The sequence below is a fragment of the Hippocampus comes genome, unplaced genomic scaffold, assembly GCF_001891065.2.
Source record: "Hippocampus comes isolate QL1 unplaced genomic scaffold, H_comes_QL1_v1.1 scaffold177, whole genome shotgun sequence".
Taxonomy (NCBI): Eukaryota; Metazoa; Chordata; class Actinopteri; order Syngnathiformes; family Syngnathidae; genus Hippocampus; species Hippocampus comes.
In genome coordinates, this window is record NW_017806158.1 from 673,838 (window position 1) to 693,476 (window position 19,639).

The 19,639-nt window shown below is 40.4% G+C and overlaps 1 protein-coding gene across 2 annotated transcripts; it reads left to right on the forward strand.

Moving 5' to 3' along the window:
• The first annotated feature begins 6,421 nt into the window (after positions 1-6,421).
• cunh21orf91 (chromosome unknown C21orf91 homolog) lies at positions 6,422-19,400 on the forward strand. Of its 2 annotated transcripts, XM_019895280.1 has the most exons (6): positions 6,422-6,603; positions 8,624-8,654; positions 9,516-9,630; positions 15,067-15,576; positions 15,967-16,029; positions 17,547-19,400. In XM_019895280.1, the coding sequence occupies exons 2-6, from the start codon at positions 8,643-8,645 to the stop codon at positions 17,726-17,728; spliced, it is 882 nt and encodes a 293-aa protein (XP_019750839.1). In that variant the 5' UTR covers positions 6,422-6,603; positions 8,624-8,642; the 3' UTR covers positions 17,729-19,400. The 2 variants fall into 2 exon arrangements, with proteins under 2 accessions (XP_019750839.1, XP_019750838.1); XM_019895279.1 differs by lacking the exon at positions 9,516-9,630 and having other exon boundaries at positions 8,624-8,769.
• The last annotated feature ends 239 nt before the right edge of the window (positions 19,401-19,639 follow it).

The window sequence follows — 19,639 nt, forward strand, 5'->3', positions numbered from 1 at the left end:
TTTAGCTTCTCGACTTTTTCCTATTTCAACTGTGAAATAGCTTAATCTGGTCCTAAATGTCTGATATGGCTGACATTTTGAGGTTACGCAAGAGTGCCATACAAGAAGCCATGCTCAGTTGATATCGTAATTTGGTGTCCCTCATTTGATTGGTTTATATTTATGGCCTACGAGTATTTTTTTTATGCTAATATCCACTAGTCTGTAATATTAATAGTGTAAGCATAGGTTAATGCAAATTCTTTGAATATATAAATTGGAGAAACTTAGCAAGAAAAGGGAAACAAGGAATGCGCCGACTAACGTCTTTGCCCCTACTAGCTTAGTCTCGCCATAGGCACACAGCTCAAAAGAGGTGTGTCCTATATCCCAATCTTTTTTCATATCTATGGCAGTCACCAAACAAGCTAATAGTTAGCATGTCTTATTTTATTTCTTCTGCTACTGCTACTCTGTCTTCATCTTTGTAATTTCCAGCAGTCAGGATACCCTGTGGCACCATGTTGCCCCTCACAGGCCAGGCTTGGTATTACAGCTGATTTCAAGCAGGAGACCCTTCATTTTCAGAGATAATTGTCAGGTGAGTGACATGCCGTTTGTCATTTTGAATATATCACTGTAAGAGCAATAACATGATTTTTCGTTGCCATGTTTGTGCTTAGGGTTCCTACTTCTTTTTTTTTTTTTTTTTTTTTTTTTTTTTACAATTCATTTCATCTTCCTTCCTTTTTTTTTTTTTTTTACATTTCATGTCATCTTCCATCAACCAGGAAATTGTCAGATTGAAAAACAAACACAGACGGAGTCCCTTTTTTATGATTCATAAGCATAGCCAAGAAAGTACTGTATCTCGTTTCATGTGTCTCAGATTTTGTTCTCACAACTACGCTCACCACCCGCATGCGAGAAACAATCATCACCCTTGACAAGAGGCCGAGCTGGCGTGTCTACATCTGTACCCTCGGTTTAAGTGAAATCACAGCCTTGTCTCCTCCCCAGACTCCACAGACCACGCTCAAGTTGGCAAGCATCATGGGAACTGCCCCGGAGGTGGATCACATGATGCGTGCGTGATTAAGAAATGAGTGAGGGTGCTGACGTTCTACCAGCAATTTCAGCGTGTTGATAAGAACGTGTCATCACAAAGCCCCTGTCTCATCCCAGGCGCCCTGAAGACTTGGCTCTTAGAACCCGAGGCATGATGTCGAGTGGCAAATGCTTAATTGTCCTGTCTTTAGTCATCTTTGCCAGAGAGACTAAAAATGAATAACAAGTGTAATTTGAAGCGTCTACTCCCAGGCAAAAATTTGACGATTTTTCCGACCTATTGTAGCTCCGGTGATGTGATTTTGTTGATGTTGCCTAATCATAGCTTCTGTTTTTAGATATGTTGTTTTTATAAATGTCAAAAATTACCTTTTCTGATCATCAGCAGCATTAGTATCACGTCTTAGATAATTTATTATTGTAAGTCGGGCCTGGCTGATATTTAGTGTCATTTCAAAAATAATAATAATCAGCCAGAGTTTTATGGCAATTAAATACCATGATAATCATACTCTCATTAAAAAGTAATTCTGTTCAATATGGGCAGGAAATAAAGGACATATATGGCTGACAGAATGTTATTCTGTGTGAATTGCAAGATTCAATGACTAACTCTATAGCTCAGCATTTTAGTATTTTTGCGCTGATTCCAAATCTGTCCGAGTTTTTTTTTTCCCTAGCACGTCAGGTTTTCATAATAAGTATAATAATCACAATATAATATGAAAAATAGTAAGTGAGGAATGTTCATGAATTAAGGGTTAGGTTCAGCAACAATTTTTTGTGAAGCGTCAAAGCTATAAACTGGAATGCATGGTAAAATCCAGATTGCGCAACCTTTTATAGGTCAGGGTTGAAAACAAATAAAATAACTCAAAAACCTGTTGTGCAGGAAAAAAAGTCAATACATTTTTTTTGAAAGCTGCGTCAAAAATACATTTAAAGGCATTGAAAGCCATCTCATGTCAAAATTTGTTCTTCGTGTTGTCTCCATAAATTTGAAACGCAACTCTGTCAAGATGGCATGTTCTGACATGTGAGAACGCCGTCTGTGTTTTTTTTTAGGTCATCACTTCATGTCAAAAAATATTTATAATGGGGGAGAGCAAATGACATTTAAAAGGCAACATGTGTAAATCATTTTTTGACTGTAAAGTTCAAAAATATATCTACTAAAGGTCAATGTATTGTAAAACAGTCAAAACATCTGCCTGTTATTCATATCTTTGCATCATGGACCAAAAAAGTTCATTTATTCATTTTCAACGTTTTAAAATAATCGGCCAATTCATCGGTCATCTGAATTTTTTTTTCTCCCAAATGTCAGAATTGGTATTGGCCTCAGAAAAGTCCACATCGATTGGGCCCTAATTGTTCGGCGTTCAAAATGTACCCTCCAGAGTACATTTTGAACACATTGTCGTACACAACAATAGTAAAACGGTTCCGCGTACTCCACCTGCCACACAAGAAAAAAACATTGATGTGTGAATGTGAGTGTGAATAATTTACATCCCCTGTGACTGGCTGAAAACCAGATTAGGGTGTGCCCCATTTCTCACAATAAAACAGCTGGGATAGGCTCCAGCTCAGCCGCAACCCTAATCAGGATGGATGTGAATCTTTGTACAGTTGATTTTTCACCGTAACAGGTTTGTTGCATGTGGGAATATTGCCTTGATTATTATTATTATTATTTTTTTTTTTACAAGTTGTGAATGTGTCTTTGGCACTTATATTATACGTATTCATGGGTCACCTTCATTTTCTACTTGTCTGTCTTCCCACTCAGCGTTTTGGCTGCTTCCCCACTGTCACCGTTGAACGATGAGTGTCACTCCCTCTAGGTTGTGACTCTGTCTGCTTGTGAAAGATACATCCAAAGTGTAAAAGCCTGTGGAGCCGCATTCTAATGGGAGACTTCCGGTGTCATCAACCCAACTGTGTTAATTACAGAGCATGGAATATATGACACATCTTAATATAGTGGGTGTAAGTTCACCTTCCATTGTAAACAAGCGATGAAATGGTATGTCAGATGGTTTATGTGTAGTCATTATGATTCGTTTTTTTTTTTTTAATTTTATTATTTATTTATTTTTTTTACTGTACGTCCCCTGAGGGGGAGATTGGATTTCCATTCACTAATATAGCAGCAAAAAAAGACTCAAGAATCCAAAGCTTTTCAAAACAAACATGTTCACTCATTATATACATTCCACAATGTGTATATAGTACGAATGTCAAACTCGAGGCTCGGGGGCCAGATGCGGCCCGCGAAAGCAAATTATCTGTGTTGATTTGCATGATCCTTGTTAAAATCTTGACATCTAGCGATAATTGTGTTACCTTGTTTACACTACCTTGAGCAGTAATTGAACAAACAAATAGTTGCCATGACCGATTTCAAAACTAGTAATCCATCAACTTGTTGTGTAGAAGTAATAATACGATGGGAAACATTTGTTCAGTTTCACCGTCGTGAAGACATAACTCCAAAGTGGCCCACGACAAAAATGAGGATTTGAATATTTGTCGATATTTGCCCTGCGATTGACAAGCCACGAGTCCAGGTCGGACCCTGCCTCTCACTAAAAGTCAGCTGAGATAGGCTATAGCTCATCCAATGATGAGCATCAGCTTTGCAGAAAATTGATAGATGAAAAACCTTGGATGAGCACGGGCGCTCATTATAATAGGTACTGTAATACTGTTTTCTTCAAGGCAACTTAAACGAACAATCGTGGGTGGGGTGTGGTCTCCATGTGCCCACTTGACGGTGCGCATGTGCTTCTGCATGTCGAGACTCGCGTGTACATCTACCTGCTTTTAAATGAATTTGAAGGAGCCACTTTGATTGGCCATAACTGAAGTCGCCTGTGACCACTCACACAACGGCGCAGCCCTTCCTCTTGTAATCTGCAAAATTACCAATACCCGGTCTGCTTTGCCACAGTGCAGAGTTGTGCCACTGGCCACTCACAATTTACGCTGATCGTGCAAACAGTGTCCTAGGGGTTATGATAACATCTGTTTTGAGGGCTGGTCCTGTCTAATACAAATAGACCACAGCTCACTGCACACCCCTTTGCTTTTGGGTCAATGCCGTGTACAGGTTCAATTACCACAAAAGCCAAAGGAGGGCCGAGGATGTTGTGACCAGGTGAACGGCTACTTGTTCACAAGCAGGCCAGAGTCTGCTTGTGAGAAGTGCAAATCCCCATAAAAACAACGTTAATGTATATTTTCACTCATGGAGGGAGCGCTTCATCACAAGATCACTTGCATGTCTCACATGCGCAAGTGCAACGCCAAGTACTACCAAGATCACGTTTCAGAGGTGACAACAATGACCCTGTTAGTGAACGCTAATCCGTGATAACACTGCAGCTCTCTTCACCCTTTGACTTTGACAGTCAGAAAGTGTAGTTTGGTCATTGCTTGAAAGTCAGATAATGGATCAATGGCTCTGGGTAAAGTCATGGGAAATGAAAATCGGCACATGTGGTAATCTTACCCAAATTAGCTGAACTGTGATGTCACAATTCAGAATGGCTTGCTTACAGACACATTTTCAAGACTGCGACATGGTTTGGTTGGCTTTGTAATTTCACACTCCATGGGTGGGCAGATAGTCGAGAGACCGAACTACTATGAGAAGCAATTCAAAAGTACATTTACCATGCTGTGTCCTTTTTAAATGCTTTCTCTTCAAATTGAATACAATTGCTTATATTTAAGCATGAAGCAAAATTTATCGGCATATGACTGGCTCCAGAGGGAATTGACAATCTTTCCAAATGCTGTGAGCTGTTTTCCTCTGCAATCTTTTTCCATCCTCTTCATTTATTTTAACCTCACGGAACAAGCTAAGCAAGATCTGAGACCTCGCCTCTTAAGACACAAGGCGTGCGACAACATGTGCACCTTTCCTCCAGGCGAACACATGGACGTGGGCGCACTCACACAGCATTAATGGAATACAGTACACGATTTATGGTCTGTTTCCTTGTGCTTGCACAATGACAAGGAAGTAGCATTTTGGCAAACTGGGCAAAAGGTGAAGACATGATTTGAAATTATGTTACACAGGACAGGCAAATTCATGTGTTTGTACTGTGTAGACAACATGTTATGGTCTAATGTTGAGAAACAATGGAGGGGAATGGTTCCTGGAGACGTTTTGAGATTAAAATTGTGAGGATTAAATCCACACAGGGGCGGGAGGAGGTGCTATGATGTCACTACAAAGCAAACAGTGTGCTCGTACTGAGTCAACACATGTACCTCCTGCCAGCTAATAGAAAACTTTTGCCAACAGAGCAGGAGTGCATTCATCACTTCGACACCCTGGGAATTAAATATAAGAAATAACCTGGTGTTGTGGGGAGGAAGGGGATCTGCGTTGCGTACAGCAGAACATTTATAATAGAGCTTTTTATTAAATTTTTGATATTGTTGAACATAAGATAAACTCAATACATTTTTCAGGTTGACTAATAATTTCATATGTTGTTGTTTTTGTTTTGGTGTTCAGTTAGGCTTTTGCATAGCTAGCCCAAGCATCCAAAGAGTCCCTGAGCAAGCATCAAAACCTTAAATAATGATGTAACTGAAAACATGGGCGTGAAAAAATGTGGAAAAAAAAACTTAAAAAGAATATGCTTTGAATAATTAGGTGCAAAAAGTTTTTCTTTCAAAAATAAAACAATAAGTACCTTAATCCAAACATGTTTTATGATACTCTATTCTACCTACATACTGTACTATTAAATATCTCAGTAAAAAAAAATAAAACTCCAGGTTCTGTTGACAGTTAAGTGAATTTAGGGGGCCCCCTTGTGGTCACGGGGCCCCACTTGAGCATGTGCTTGGTTCGCTTATGTTTGGGCCAGGTCTGGGCTTTACTACTACATTCAATAATTCTCCTCAGAGAACCCTTTAAGATAGAAAGGGGGCATATTAGGCAGACAAGTAGGCTTTTTTAACTCTTGTATACAATGTTCACCAAGTCATTGAGTATTTGTCAACTAATCACAGAAAGTGTCAGATTATTATTATTATTATTATGATTATTATTATCATCATCATCTGACTTTTATTTGTGACCAGAAGCCTGTTGCTGTAAACCGAAACGGATGGAATGGAAACATGTATACCGACGACATCCGGAGGGCATACCATGTTGCGTTTGTGGGGGAGTATTAAAAGTAATTGTTATTAGGGACAAGTAAGTACGAAAGAAAATAATGCAGCTCTGTGTTCATATGCCCTTTTAACATATTTTCTTAGTTGTTATTTTTTAGTTACCGGTATGTTCACGATCCTTGTGAAGAAACAGTTTTTCTTTTCCTCTCTGAGCCAAACTAGTGGTACATTCCGGTGGTAGACTGGAGGTTTCTGCTAAATGTTTTGGGATTTGCCGTGACGCGTGGATGTTATCAGATGTTTGTGTGTTTTACCGAGCGAAGAACAACTGCTGTACGACGAGACGGAAACAGCGACCAGACCGAGGACAGTCTCTTGAAGAAAGGGAGAGTTGGTGGCACTCGCTGGGTAAGACAATTTTGTGCTCGTCAATGCCGAATAACGGTCACGAAGCATACAGATGTAACCACTCGAGGGGATGCTAGTTTAGCTACTGTTACTAGCTTTACTTATTGTTAGCAAGACTTTTTTTGAACGATATACGATATGGACACATACAGCGCATCGATCGTCTTGTTTGTACACCAATCAACATCTATCAGTCAACGAGGAATCTGAATGGATTTTTGTGAAGATAATCAACGTAATCGTTTGGTTGCTAATGCGAACACAACGTAATTGGTATTAAAGCGTCAATGTGTATCGTTCCTCTAAACAGCCACTATGCACATAACAATCTATTACGAGAGACGATGAACTTTTTTTTTTTAATTTTGGATGCGAAAGTTTCAAAGTTAATCCGACCCACCGACTATGTATTTATATTATGTTAGCTATTTTACCTAAAATTAGTTAATTAAAATGCCGTTATATATTTTTTCCTTCATCTAATCAATTTTTGAATTCACTTTTTTATTGTATTTGAATCCATTTTATGTAATGATTATTATAACATGGATTATAAATAATACATTAAAAATAAGATGAGAATGAATGTTAAAATAAACTCTTTTTATTTATTTATGCAAAAACACACATGCAAATTTCATTGAAGACTAAATCGGGAGTCACCAACATAATGCTCACGGGCACCAGGTTGCCCCCCAATCCCCAAGGACAACATGACTAGCCCGCAGGTCATTGTGATTTTGTAATAATGTTTTAAAAGTGATCATTTGAAAATGTAAACACCAGCAGATATTTTTGGAAATAAAAGGTTGCTTATTGATATTTATCTGTTTCCAAAGTATTGTGAAAAATCATTAACAATCTCATGTCTTCACCAAGTGAACATTTTCACTCTTGTAATTCCTCCTAATACAGTAATTAACATTTTTGGTCCATGGGATTTTTATTATGAATTATAATGTACTGTTAGTGTGAATAGTTGTTTATGTGCCCTGTGAATGGCTGATGACCACTCCAAAGTGTACAACGCCTCTTGCCTGAAGCACCATATGGATGGTTTAAAGTGATACACTTCCAACACTTCTTGCTCTCAAGTGCCACAGTTTGGATATTAGTCATACCTGTGTAAATGGGGGTGCGGGGGGGGGGGGCGACATGGAATTTGATATGCTCATGTCAGAATCAAACATATTGGATATCAGTAATTGTGAGTGCAGCATAAATGTTTAGACCAGATAAGCCACCACATGTGAGCTTGATGTAACTGGAATACAGTACTCCAATTGCAATTAAATATGGTTGAAATATGCTATGTTAGAAGTTTGTTCATGATTAATCAAATCAGAATGTCCAAATCCAACTTTGGTCCCACTTTCTTTGCAATGTATTTCTAATTATATGTAAGTTATGAATTATAATGTACTGTTAGTGTGAATAGTTTATGTGCCCTGTGGATGGCTGATGACCACTCCAAAGGGTACAACGCTCCTTGCCTGAAGCACCATATGGATGGGTTAAAATGTTACAGTTCCAGCTTTTCTTGGTCTCAAGTGCCACAGTTTGGATATTCGTCATACCTATGTAAATGGGGGTGCGGGGGACGACATGGAATTTGATATGCTCAGGTCAGAATCAAACATATCGGATATCTGTAATTGCGAGTGCAGCATAAATGTTTAGACCAGATAAGCCATACCAATTGAGCTTGATGTAATCGGAATACAGTACTCCAATTGCAATTAAATATGGTTGAAATATGCTATGTTAGAAGTTTGTTAATCATTAAACAAATCAGAATGTCCAAATCCAACTTTGGTTCCACTTTCTTTGCAATGTATTTCTAATTATATGTAATCATCTTTGTAGAAACTGCCCTTTGACTGTATTACACCCACAGAACTACAAAACGTTTCTCTCAAGTGACACAGGAAAAAAAAGCAATTCACAGCAAAGAAAAAGCAAGGAAAAAAACATACGTTCTGCAAGCTTCTTACATTGAGCCACTCGATTCATTTCCCAGCTGTTTCGCTGGACGTGCCATGGATGAAGAGGAGCAGTTTGTGAACATTGATCTGAATGACGACAACATCTGCAGCGTCTGCAAGCTGGAGACAGATACAGGGACCTTATCTTTCTGCCACGTCTGCTTTGATCTCAGCATTGAAGGTAGAACCACTATTGTTTTTTTTTTTGTTTTTGTTTTTGTTTTTTTAAATCAGATGCTCACAAGATGGACTGATACTCCTTAAACCGGTAGCCCGTCGCACTGGTCACTAGCCTAAAAAAATCAGGTGAGCTGTGATCGGTTGTTACCTGGGCCCTTCGGTGCTGTGATGGTTTTTAGTCAACACCAAGTGTCAAAACGGCCATCTTAAAAAAAAAAAAAACACCCAAAAAAATCACCCAAATCCTCCCTAAATATTTTGAGGAAAAAAATGAGACTATGCATATCGATGAGTGCTGAACCTCGAGTATGCGGGGTCCACTGCACTAGATAAACAGTGACTTTGCTTTCAACACAGCAAGATGGCGGAAAGTCATGTCATCAGTTAAACTTTCTTTTCCCTGTGTCAGTGCCCTTAACAGAACAAAGGCTTTTGCAGGCAACGCAAAAGGGGCTTGAAGCTCCAGTATCTCAGTGTATCAAAGTTACAAAGCTCTTCATGTGTCACTTTACCTATAGTGATAGTGACAGTTGTTTCGAATTGGCCAATAAGCTGCTTTGGCTGAGGACAGGTCCATTTTTGTTTTACCCGAGTGTGGAATCAAAAGTATAATTTCCGCCTCCAGCCTCTCCTCCCTGCATGCTCCTCTGACATTCGTATGAAATGTTGAGACTTGTTGACATGCACATGCTGTGCCTTAACGTGCACTGAAACATCGCCGCAGCAAGATTCAACAAGCGATGAGAGGAGCAGTTTGTGAACATTGATCTGAATGACGACAACATCTGCAGCGTCTGCAAGCTGGAGACAGATACAGGGACCTTATCTTTCTGCCACGTCTGCTTTGATCTCAGCATTGAAGGTAGAACCACTATTGGTTTTTATGTTTTTTTTTTTTTTTTAAATCAGATGCTCACAAGATGGACTGATACTCCTTAAACCGGTAGCCCGTCGCACTGGTCACTAGCCTAAAAAAATCAGGTGAGCTGTGATCGGTTGTTACCTGGGCCCTTCGGCGCTGTGATGGTTTTTAGTCAACACCAAGTGTCAAAACGGCCATCTTAAAAAAAAAAAAAACACCAAAAAAATCACCCAAATCCTCCCTAAATATTTTGAGGAAAAAAATGAGACTATGCATATCGATGAGTGCTGAACCTCGAGTATGCGGGGTCCACTGCACTAGATAAACAGTGACTTTGCTTTCAACACAGCAAGATGGCGGAAAGTCATGTCATCAGTTAAACTTTCTTTTCCCTGTGTCAGTGCCCTTAACAGAACAAAGGCTTTTGCAGGCAACGCAAAAGGGGCTTGAAGCTCCAGTATCTCAGTGTATCAAAGTTACAAAGCTCTTCATGCGTCACTTTACCTATAGTGATAGTGACAGTTGTTTCGAATTGGCCAATAAGCCGCTTTGGCTGAGGACAGGTCCATTTTTGTTTTACCCGAGTGTGGAATCAGAAGTATAATTTCCGCCTCCAGCCTCTCCTCCCTGCATGCTCCTCTGACATTCGTATGAAATGTTGAGACTTGTTGACATGCACATGCTGTGCCTTAAAGTGCACTGATACATCGCCGCAGCAAGATCCAACAAGCGATGAAGCCATCTTTAAGAGTTGAGACAGATTGTAACGCACAGGATTTCTCCTTTGTTCCCTTTGAGCATAAATATTAGTATTTACTTGTACGGACTCTCCATGGAAGATAAAAAAAAACGTTTCATGTCAGTTCTTTTTATGTACGAAATTCAGGAAGTGCAGCCATTGTTGGAGTTCCGAGTAGGTGTTTCCTAAGGAAACTGCTTTGGCCTCTCTATCCCATTTCTTGTGAAATAACAGCATACGGTAATTGTGATGATCTGCAATCCACTTGAATGCCTTTTCTTCAATAGGAATTTCTATCTGAGACACATTGTTTTGTTCCACTGCACCATGTGAGCTGTGGTCAGTACATGATTACATAGCCTGAACCACAACAGCCCAGCCGAGAACAAGGAAGCTGCTGTGGTCTCAGAAAAGAATAACAAACAAAAAACATCAGGGCGAATGGAACCCGGATTGCGTGTAGTGGTAACTGTATTCATGTAAGATAAAAATGATATGTGCAATATTGTTATTACAGTGAAACTCCTCTACACCGAAACCTACATGGGGGGAAAATACCCCCTAGTGTGAAAAAATCTTAATGCATTAACACCATTCCCACTCTCCTGCCCTCCCACAACGAAAAAAAACCCTGTTGCGTTATACGAAATCTTTTTCTCTGCTCTTGCCTCGCTACGAGATTTACTACAACGAAGTCTAATCCAACAGCGACCTCTACTGCTTCGTTCGGAAACGGCAACAGCAACCACCACACTGGTTTACACATGCGCAGTAGTCCAGGAAGTATTTGTTATTGTTAGTTTCAGACGCAGCAAGAACGTTGCATTGCTGAAATGGCTCCAAAACGGACCTTTGGATATCAAGCAGCGAAGACAAGAAGAGCACTGACGCTGGAAGCGAGGGTAAAAGTGATCAAAATGAAAGACGGAGGAAGCAAAATAAAAGACATTATTCAAGAAATTGATTTAAGTGAAAATGAATGCTGATCGTAATTTCGCAATTTCTTTCCCTTTTTTTCTTTATGCACTGACTATATGAAGGTCAAATAAGTGTATGCTCATACTTACGCACTATTGGAATAAAAATAAAGACTACACATACGTTTGTGTGTGTGTGTGTACACATACGTTTGTGTGTGTGTGTGTGTGTGTGTGTGTGTGTGTGTGTGTGTGTGTGTGTGTGTTTACACCTGAGATCAAATTTGCTACAGTGAAAAACCCCCTGTTGTGAAAAATTTCTTGCTGCAAACATGATTTCGTTGTAGAGGAGTTTCACTGTACCTTGAATTATAATTGGGACCAGTTTTCTGTCAGTCCTATGACAAAACATGTCATGAGTCACATGATTCAGAGAAACCAATGTTTCAAATAGCATCAAGCCAACTTCGAGTAAAGGGGTGAGGCTCAACCAGACTTGAGCCTCCAGGTTGAGCTAACCAGGGCTGCTTTCCTTTATCTGATTACATAAACACATTTCTGCGGAGGCCTGCTAATGTTACCAGCTGGTTTTGTGTTGTCAGAATGATGCATCTGATTCTCATTTGCCGACCGTGGTTATTGCGACATGCTCCTTCCAACAGCCAATTCTTTGGCAGTGAACTCTTCACCCTGCAGTTCCTTCTGCTGCTAGATGCTTGGAGTTGTATATTTGAATTCTTAAATGCTCCAGGATATGCGCTTCGGTTTTCTCACGCCTTCCAAAATAAGTTTACTACAGCAAATGTCAGATGACACGTAACAAAGTTTGGAGACAATAGTAACCTAATAACACCCTTTTGTTGGCTTTCACTTTATTAAGTGAGCCAGTTACTTCTGGTAAATGTGTCACATTGCACATACACAGGGCGGCCCGGTGGTCGACTGGTTAGCACGTCGGCCTCACAGTGCAGAGGTGCAGGGTTCGATTCCGGCTCCGGCCTTCCTGTGTGGAGTTTGCATGTTCTCCCCGTGCCTGCGTGGGTTTTCTCTGGGTCCTCCGGTTTCCTCCCACATTCCAAAAACATGCAGGGCAGGTTGATGAAACACTCTAAATTCTCCCGAAGGTGTGATTGGAAATGCAAATTGTTGTTGGTCTATGTGTGACGTGCGATTGGCCAGCACCCAGTTCAGGGTGTTCCCAGCCTACGACCCAAAGACAGCTGGGATAGGCTCCAGCGCGCCCCACGACCCTTGTGTGGATAAGCGGATCAGAAAATGAATGGATAGTTTTCATTGAACCCATAGAATTATCGTTATCGTATCGTTGTCGAAATACAGTCAAACTTCGGTTTTCGAACGTCTCTGTTCTCGACCAAATCGGTTTTCGACCAAAAATTTCGAGTTTTTTATGCCTCGGATTACGACCGAAAATCGGTTCTCGGCCAAACTGTCCGCACTTAAATGCGCCACTTGACTCCTCTCGCCTTCCTTACATGAAGAAGTGACGCTTCCTCGGGTAGACAAGGAAGTGACACTTCTTGTGTAGCGTTACATTGTGAGCAGACATGTTCAATAAAGATTTTTTTTTTTTTTTAAAGAGCGTGGTTTCGGTTTTTGAACAAATCGATTTTCGAACAGCCTTCTGGAACGGATTATGGTCGAAAACCGTGGTATGACTGTACCTGGCAAAAATATTGAGATTGAATTTTAGCCATATCACACAGCCCTAATGAATATGTATAAGCTTGTCAGCGCCTTACTGCTGCCTGCGTCAATGTTGTCTATTTAGACCACACAGCTGCTGACTCAACATTCTTTCACGTGTTGCCAGACAGCTCTGTTCAACACCTTAGCACCAATGACCTCTATTCCACATGCCTCCAAAAGTAACGTTCTAAAGTAGAGTCGGCATCCGCAGAAGGGAACAAAAAAAAACTGTCAGTAACCTCTTTATATGTGTACAAGTAAACACAGTCAGTGACATTTGTGCCCAATGTCTCTTTTTCGCAGCTGAACAATATGCATATATGCCTCCGGTGAATAGTCTGTGTGTACACAACCGTAAAAGACAAGAAGTGCTAAGCTGCTTAGTTGAACTGAGCTCTCCGGTTGGTGCAATGTTGCCTTGGTTTGTGGGCCGACCTTTTTTTTTATTTCCCCCCCTCCCAACTTAGAAAGTAATGGTTAGTGCATGTTAGAGACTAAAATTGTTTTAATAGTGACGGCAGTCAATAAATCGTATTTGCAGTCACTGACATTTGAAAGACAGAATACCCATTTATGCACTCATGGCTTGGTAATATTCTGTGCGACTTTTTCATGAGACTAATCCGTTCATGATGAAGTTCTGACTTGGAGGTACGTGAGTCAGACTGTCAATATACAAAGATAAAAATAGATAGATGTAGACTTGTGTCATGGTCCGAAACTTCAACTCAGCCATATATATTTAAAGTCGCCCTTGTTTACATTTTGCTACAATTTTCTGCTGGCCAATGACTGAAACAGAATTTGTTCATAATTGTTAATATGAGGACGAAAACACCCCCCGACACACTCAAGTCATCAGCGATGAGGGCAGAATGCGTAAAATCACCTTGCATATTTGCTGCAGGCATCTCATTTTTAACTTGCTTTCTTTTCTGTATTAAGAACTTAACCACTATAAAAGATTTTGTTTGCATTGAGATGGCACTCTCCTATTACGGCTGCAATCTAAAGGCTGCACTTGGTAATCCCCCTACACCATAAGCAGCTTTACAGAGAGATTGTGATGGGTCAACCCGACAGTTTTAGCGTCCATTCATGTTGGTGAATATTTATTCACACTGGCAGTTCAGTGTTCGAGTACTGTTGAACTTGGGTGGAAGTCATGTTTGTTTTGACACCTGGTATAATGCAGGAAACACAAATACAGATTTTTAACATCATACTGTATATGATTTTTCATGTTAGAGACCCTCTTTCGTTGTATGGTGTATTTAGTGGAGATGACCGGCACAGCAATCTTTCCACCGACACTGTTGAAGGTCCTCTCACAAAGCAGACCCATGAAAAGCAGCATGGTGCCAAAGGGCATCCAACTGCTGGATAATAGAAAAGATAAGAAAGAGTAGCGGAGGACAAAATAGAAGAAGCTTGGCTAATTGTTAGCGGAACTGGTGGTTGCAATGGCGGTTGCAAACACTTCTCCTTGTTATTTTTTTATTCGCCTGAATGGCTGAATTGTCGAGGCAGTACACACACACTCAACCAGTTTCGCCTCCAAAGAAACTGTTTCCTCTGGAAAAAGCTTTAAGGTCGCTTCTTAATTAGCTGTCGGTCCATTTCGCGTCACAGTCGCGGAGTTCATGGCTCGACCATGCGCATAAGGATTTACCATCATAAATATTGAACATGTTTAACACTGTTCGCCGCCACCTTTTTTTTGGGGGGGCGATCAGATGCCCAAGCACTCAAGTCACAGACTGGTTAACAACAGCTAGCTGCTATCCTGAGCTCACAACAGCCAACTCTACATTCTTCTCATTCGCTAACTTCCAAGTCACTCACCAGGCCAGGCCCCACCTTTTAAAGCCACACACAATCAAAGTTACAGACACTGCAGTGTAAAATATGAAAGAAAAAAAAATACTTGTACCACACATGCATATTTTGTATTGGTAATTGTTTTTTACCAATGCAAAATCAATTTTTATGCGACTAACTCAACTGTGACTTAGTTGTGACCAATCGATATCCGTGTGCTTTTATTTAGTTCTCCTGTTTGTGTGTTTACAGGCGTTTCTGCTTCCACTCTATTACATTCGAAGTCTCTGCGCGGCCACAGAGACTGCTTTGAGAAATGTCACCTCATCGCCAACCAGAAGCTGTCACACTCCAAGATCTCCCGAAGTGCCTACGAGGGCATGAAACTGGCCCTCAGCCAAAAACTGAATCGTATCATCCAGTACGCGCAGAACAAAGACAATGTCCCGTCCAACAATGGCCTCGGCAGACGCGGGTCCAGGCTTCTCTGTTACAGCCAGCTGGGCGACCGCAAGCTGCTGCCTCAGTCAGAAGCCCAGGTGCCCCGTTACGCCCCCCACTGGGAAGCAGTGGACGCACCGCGGCTGCCTGACTACAGCATGGGGACGCTGGAGTGTCACACAGCCCAGGAACTGAGGATGCTGCAGAACTCGCAGGGGGACGTATGGTCCAGCGACGGCAGGAAAGCTCTTCACATCCGGAATTCACCGTCAGCGGGAGGGCAAACTGAGCGCAAACATCAGGGCCACAGCAGAGATGAATGTGAGCCAGTGTGGAATTTACCTACTGTATGAACTCACATAAAGTTTCACTTTCATTTCTTGAGCTGAATGTGTCAAGAAACACCGGCTCACCGCTTAAACTGCATTTTCAGGTGCTACAAATTAACATTCTGTGATTACACAGGTGTCACATTTTTCGTGGTTCCAGTTTTGACCGAGCGTATTTGCATGATTCAGTGCGTACACATTACTTTGTAGGTTGCAGTTCACATTCATAATTGATAAAAGATTTACAAAGGCAAGATGGTAGTTTTTTGTTTTTGTTTTTTTACATGCAGAACCTGATGAACATTGTCATTGGATTTATTTCAAATGTGACACCTGGATTTCTCACAATCTAACCCCAGCTGTTTTTTTTTTTTTCTTTTAGTGACTCAAATGTGTGTGGATGAGCTCCATCACTTGAACACCCAGCTTCTCATTAAGATCCAAAGTAAGTGGCCCGAATGAGCCAATAGTATTTTTTTTGATGGTTTGAAGAAATGCATTCAGTCAGGGTTGCAGGGTTGTGTTCAGCCAGAGGGGCTTTGAGAGCATTAGAGCATTTCCAAATGGAGGCGTCAATCTAGGATTATGGCATGAATAAATAAACACTATAAATGCGGCTTTCTTTGTGTTGAACAGCCCTCATCTTTTCCACAAAGCAAACCGTATCATCTAGTGATTGTCATTTATTGGAAATAGGCATTTTTTTTGTTCATGTGTGACCCACTGTCACTGCTTCTGTTCACGGACTTCAGATGCAAATACCCTCGTAGCTATTTCTGGTCTGTGCAACGTCCCTGTTAAATAAATAAAGACAAAGACAAATGTCCACATTTTAGGGATACCCTGTCAAATGCAGCCCCTTGTATAGGCTGAGAAAATGACATTACATGAAGTCAGAGCAGCATGCAAAGAACAGCTGTCGACTTTTGTGGCGCCTACATAGATGTCGGTCCTATCACTCTTTAATTACCGTTCCTTTTTCAAGCGTAACACGCACTGGGATAAAACCACCCCCCACCGCCACCCTCATCCAAAAGATGGTTTTTCCTTTGTAAAATGTATTATGCACTCCCCAATCTGCTGTCATCCATGCTCAGAAATTGAACTATTAACTGCATTAGTAATTTGTTAGATTAGAAGAGGTAAAAAAAATGCATTTCATGCTCCAGAATTTACGCTACATCTACATTTTGAAAATCTACGATCGATGTGGTGTATAAAGAGCCTCCTCGATTTACAACTGTCCTGATAAGAGGTTATGAACGTCACACAATGAATAAGCTTTCGCAGTGGCATTCGAATGTCGTCGTATGGCACAAAAAGTCCCGCTCGCTTACTGCTGGATTTATTGTTTTATATTCATGGTCTACAAGTTTTTTTTTTCCATATTTGTTTTACTCTACTGCTGTGTTAGCGCAAGTTGCAGCTTTGGCATATGCTCAAAAATTGTCCAGATTTGGACAGGATGTGTCCACCAAACTACGATGATATGCAAATAGGCAACCATATTTTCCGCACTATAATGCGCTTCGTAGTATAAGGCGCACCTTTGATGAATGGCCTATTTTAAAACTGTTTTCACATGTAGGGCGCACCGCATTATAAGATTCATAGAGTAGAAATTGCAATAGTGGCTGCAGTTGCGTTATGCATCCACTACATGGAGCTACGCTAAAGGGAATACAATACAATGCAGTTTTATTTATTTAGAGCGTTCACAACCGCTGCAGCTGCAACAAAGCGCTTTACAGAACATTTAAAATACTACTTCCAAGAAATCAGAATATTGATCCATTTATAAGGCGCATCGGATTATAGGCACTGTCGGCTTTTGAGAAAATTGAATGCTTTTCGGTGCTCCTTATAGTGCGGAAAATAGGGTAATTTACCATGTGACGTGAATGGTCTCTGCTTGAAGTGGCTGGTGTAAAGTTTGGCATTACTGTGCCTCTTGTTCCACAGAGGTCTTCGACGAGCTTACTGCGGCCGTGCAGGAGAAAGATTCGTTGGCGTCCGAGCTGCACGTGCGTCATGTAGCCATCGAGCAGCTCTTCAAGAACTGTGCCAAGCTGCCCTGGCTGCACATTAGTAGGGCTGGCGTCAAGACCGGCAGCGGCAATGGTGTCGGAGGCCCCGTGGAGTGATGTGCATGCGCGTGTCTTTGGGACAATTATGTATGTGTTTGCAGCAATAAGACTGAGAACGAAATGCCCTCTGCGTGATGCTGTGGGGATAGCACTGAGCTCAGGATTAAGGGCTTGCTTGGTGACAAACGGCTGAATTTTACTCAAACTGGTCAAAGTCCAAAATCTCTTAAGGCACTGTGTTTCATTTACTTATGGTTCATTTTGTGCAGGTATATTTTACCCATTTTCTGTTAAATATTATATATTTTTATATTTCTGCTCATCATTCTCAGCATTTTAAAACCTGGCTTGCTTGAATTTATGTTATATTGTGCAACAATGGCGTCCATTTTTGTTGCACTTAAAAACAAGTCATTTTTTTGAAATCTGCATTTCAACTGCTTTTTGTTCTCTGGTATATAACTTTTACGTACAGCTGAGTCGGTATCACGGTAAAGCACTGAACATGCGAAGGTTACACAATTATATCAACAAAGGATTTTAGATCAGTGCAATAAGATGAGATCAGTTGAACTCTGAAAAGATCACAGGACAAAACCAAAAGGGGGAACTCATGGACCAGGGCTTTAGAATAATTTATCTGTATAGCTTATATGCCCTGTTGGGTATTCCCCCCCACCCCCAAAAAAAAGCGTCTTCATTACATTATTCAAGCTCCCTCTGAAAAAGTATTGTTGTAGTACAGAGATGCATGGAGAACTTTTAAAGAGATATTTAATTGTCAAACCCAAGTCAGTTTAGATTCTGTGCTTCTCTTATGAACTGTAAACGCCATGAACAGATGTCGCAACACCGAACTGTGTTTCACTTTTTGTTTCTACTCAATTCCTCAGAGTATTACTTTTTAACCAACTTAGACTTTGTTCTCAGTGACTATGTAATTCTTTGTTATTATGTTTTTTTTAAATGTTTTTTTTAAGTTGTGGTAGACGTATGTCATTGTGATACTAGAGACACCGTTTTGGTTAGTTCATGAAATAAGAAATCTATGCAAAAGAGAGACAGATCATTTAGAGGCCGAATGCAAACAGCTACTTGTCTTGAGAAAGCTCCTTTGGCTGCAGAATCAGATTCGTGATTAGAAAGAGTTGAAACTTTCATTCTCTTTGTAAGAGAGTCCATTTATTTGACCCTTTGTGGGGTTTAGCTCCATTTGAGACGAATATATTTTTTGAGTAGGTTTTAGCAAAGAGATTTCTGTTTTTGTGGAGTTTTAATGTTATGAATATGGATGCCGTGTATTTTTGTACCGTGTAGAAAAAAAAACTGCTCATCTATGCCTTTGTTCAGCAGAATTCCTCAACTGGAGACTCGAGTATAAATTTTGACCTTTATTTTAAACAGCCACATTTGTGTTGTGTGAGGTTTTACTTTCTATTTATTTTGTGTGCGTGTGTGTGTGTGTGTGTCATAGTGGAGCTTAAACAGCTTGTATGATTTATGCTTTTTTTTCGGTTTCAATAAAATGACGTTATTTTTTTTTGCTACAGTGTTTGTCTTACATATTACATTCTTGCCTTGGCAAGGTGAGTTTCAATTGATGCACATGTGGTAACGTCAGGGTCTGTTTTTATGATATGTATTGCTGATCAAATTGTATACTCACGTTGCAAACTTTCATCACATCAAATCATCAACAATGTCCTAATAAACATTGCCCAAATATTAATCCGAAACGGATGATTGTTCACTGAACTTGTTCAATTTTGAGTTGGTTAGTGAAGTGATCGAAAGGCACATGATTTTTTTTTTTTAAAACTGAATTCTAGGTTTTGTAATATCTCCCTCATGATTTCCCAAATTTACTCCCCTGTTAAGTAACAGTGGGGTGGAACAGCTAGCTGCACATATTGAGAAATGGGCAGATAAGAGTCACCCAGTTGGTAAATTTTATTTTTCATGGGTGTA

Coding starts and splice junctions, on each gene's coding strand:
- cunh21orf91 (XM_019895279.1), top strand. CDS start 8,643: ATGGATGAAGAGGAGCAGTTTGTGAACATTGATCTGAATGACGACAAC. Junction 8,770..15,066: donor CTTTGATCTCAGCATTGAAG/GTAGAACCACTA, acceptor GTGTGTTTACAG/GCGTTTCTGCTTCCACTCTA. Junction 15,577..15,966: donor GGGCCACAGCAGAGATGAAT/GTGAGCCAGTGT, acceptor TTTTTCTTTTAG/TGACTCAAATGTGTGTGGAT.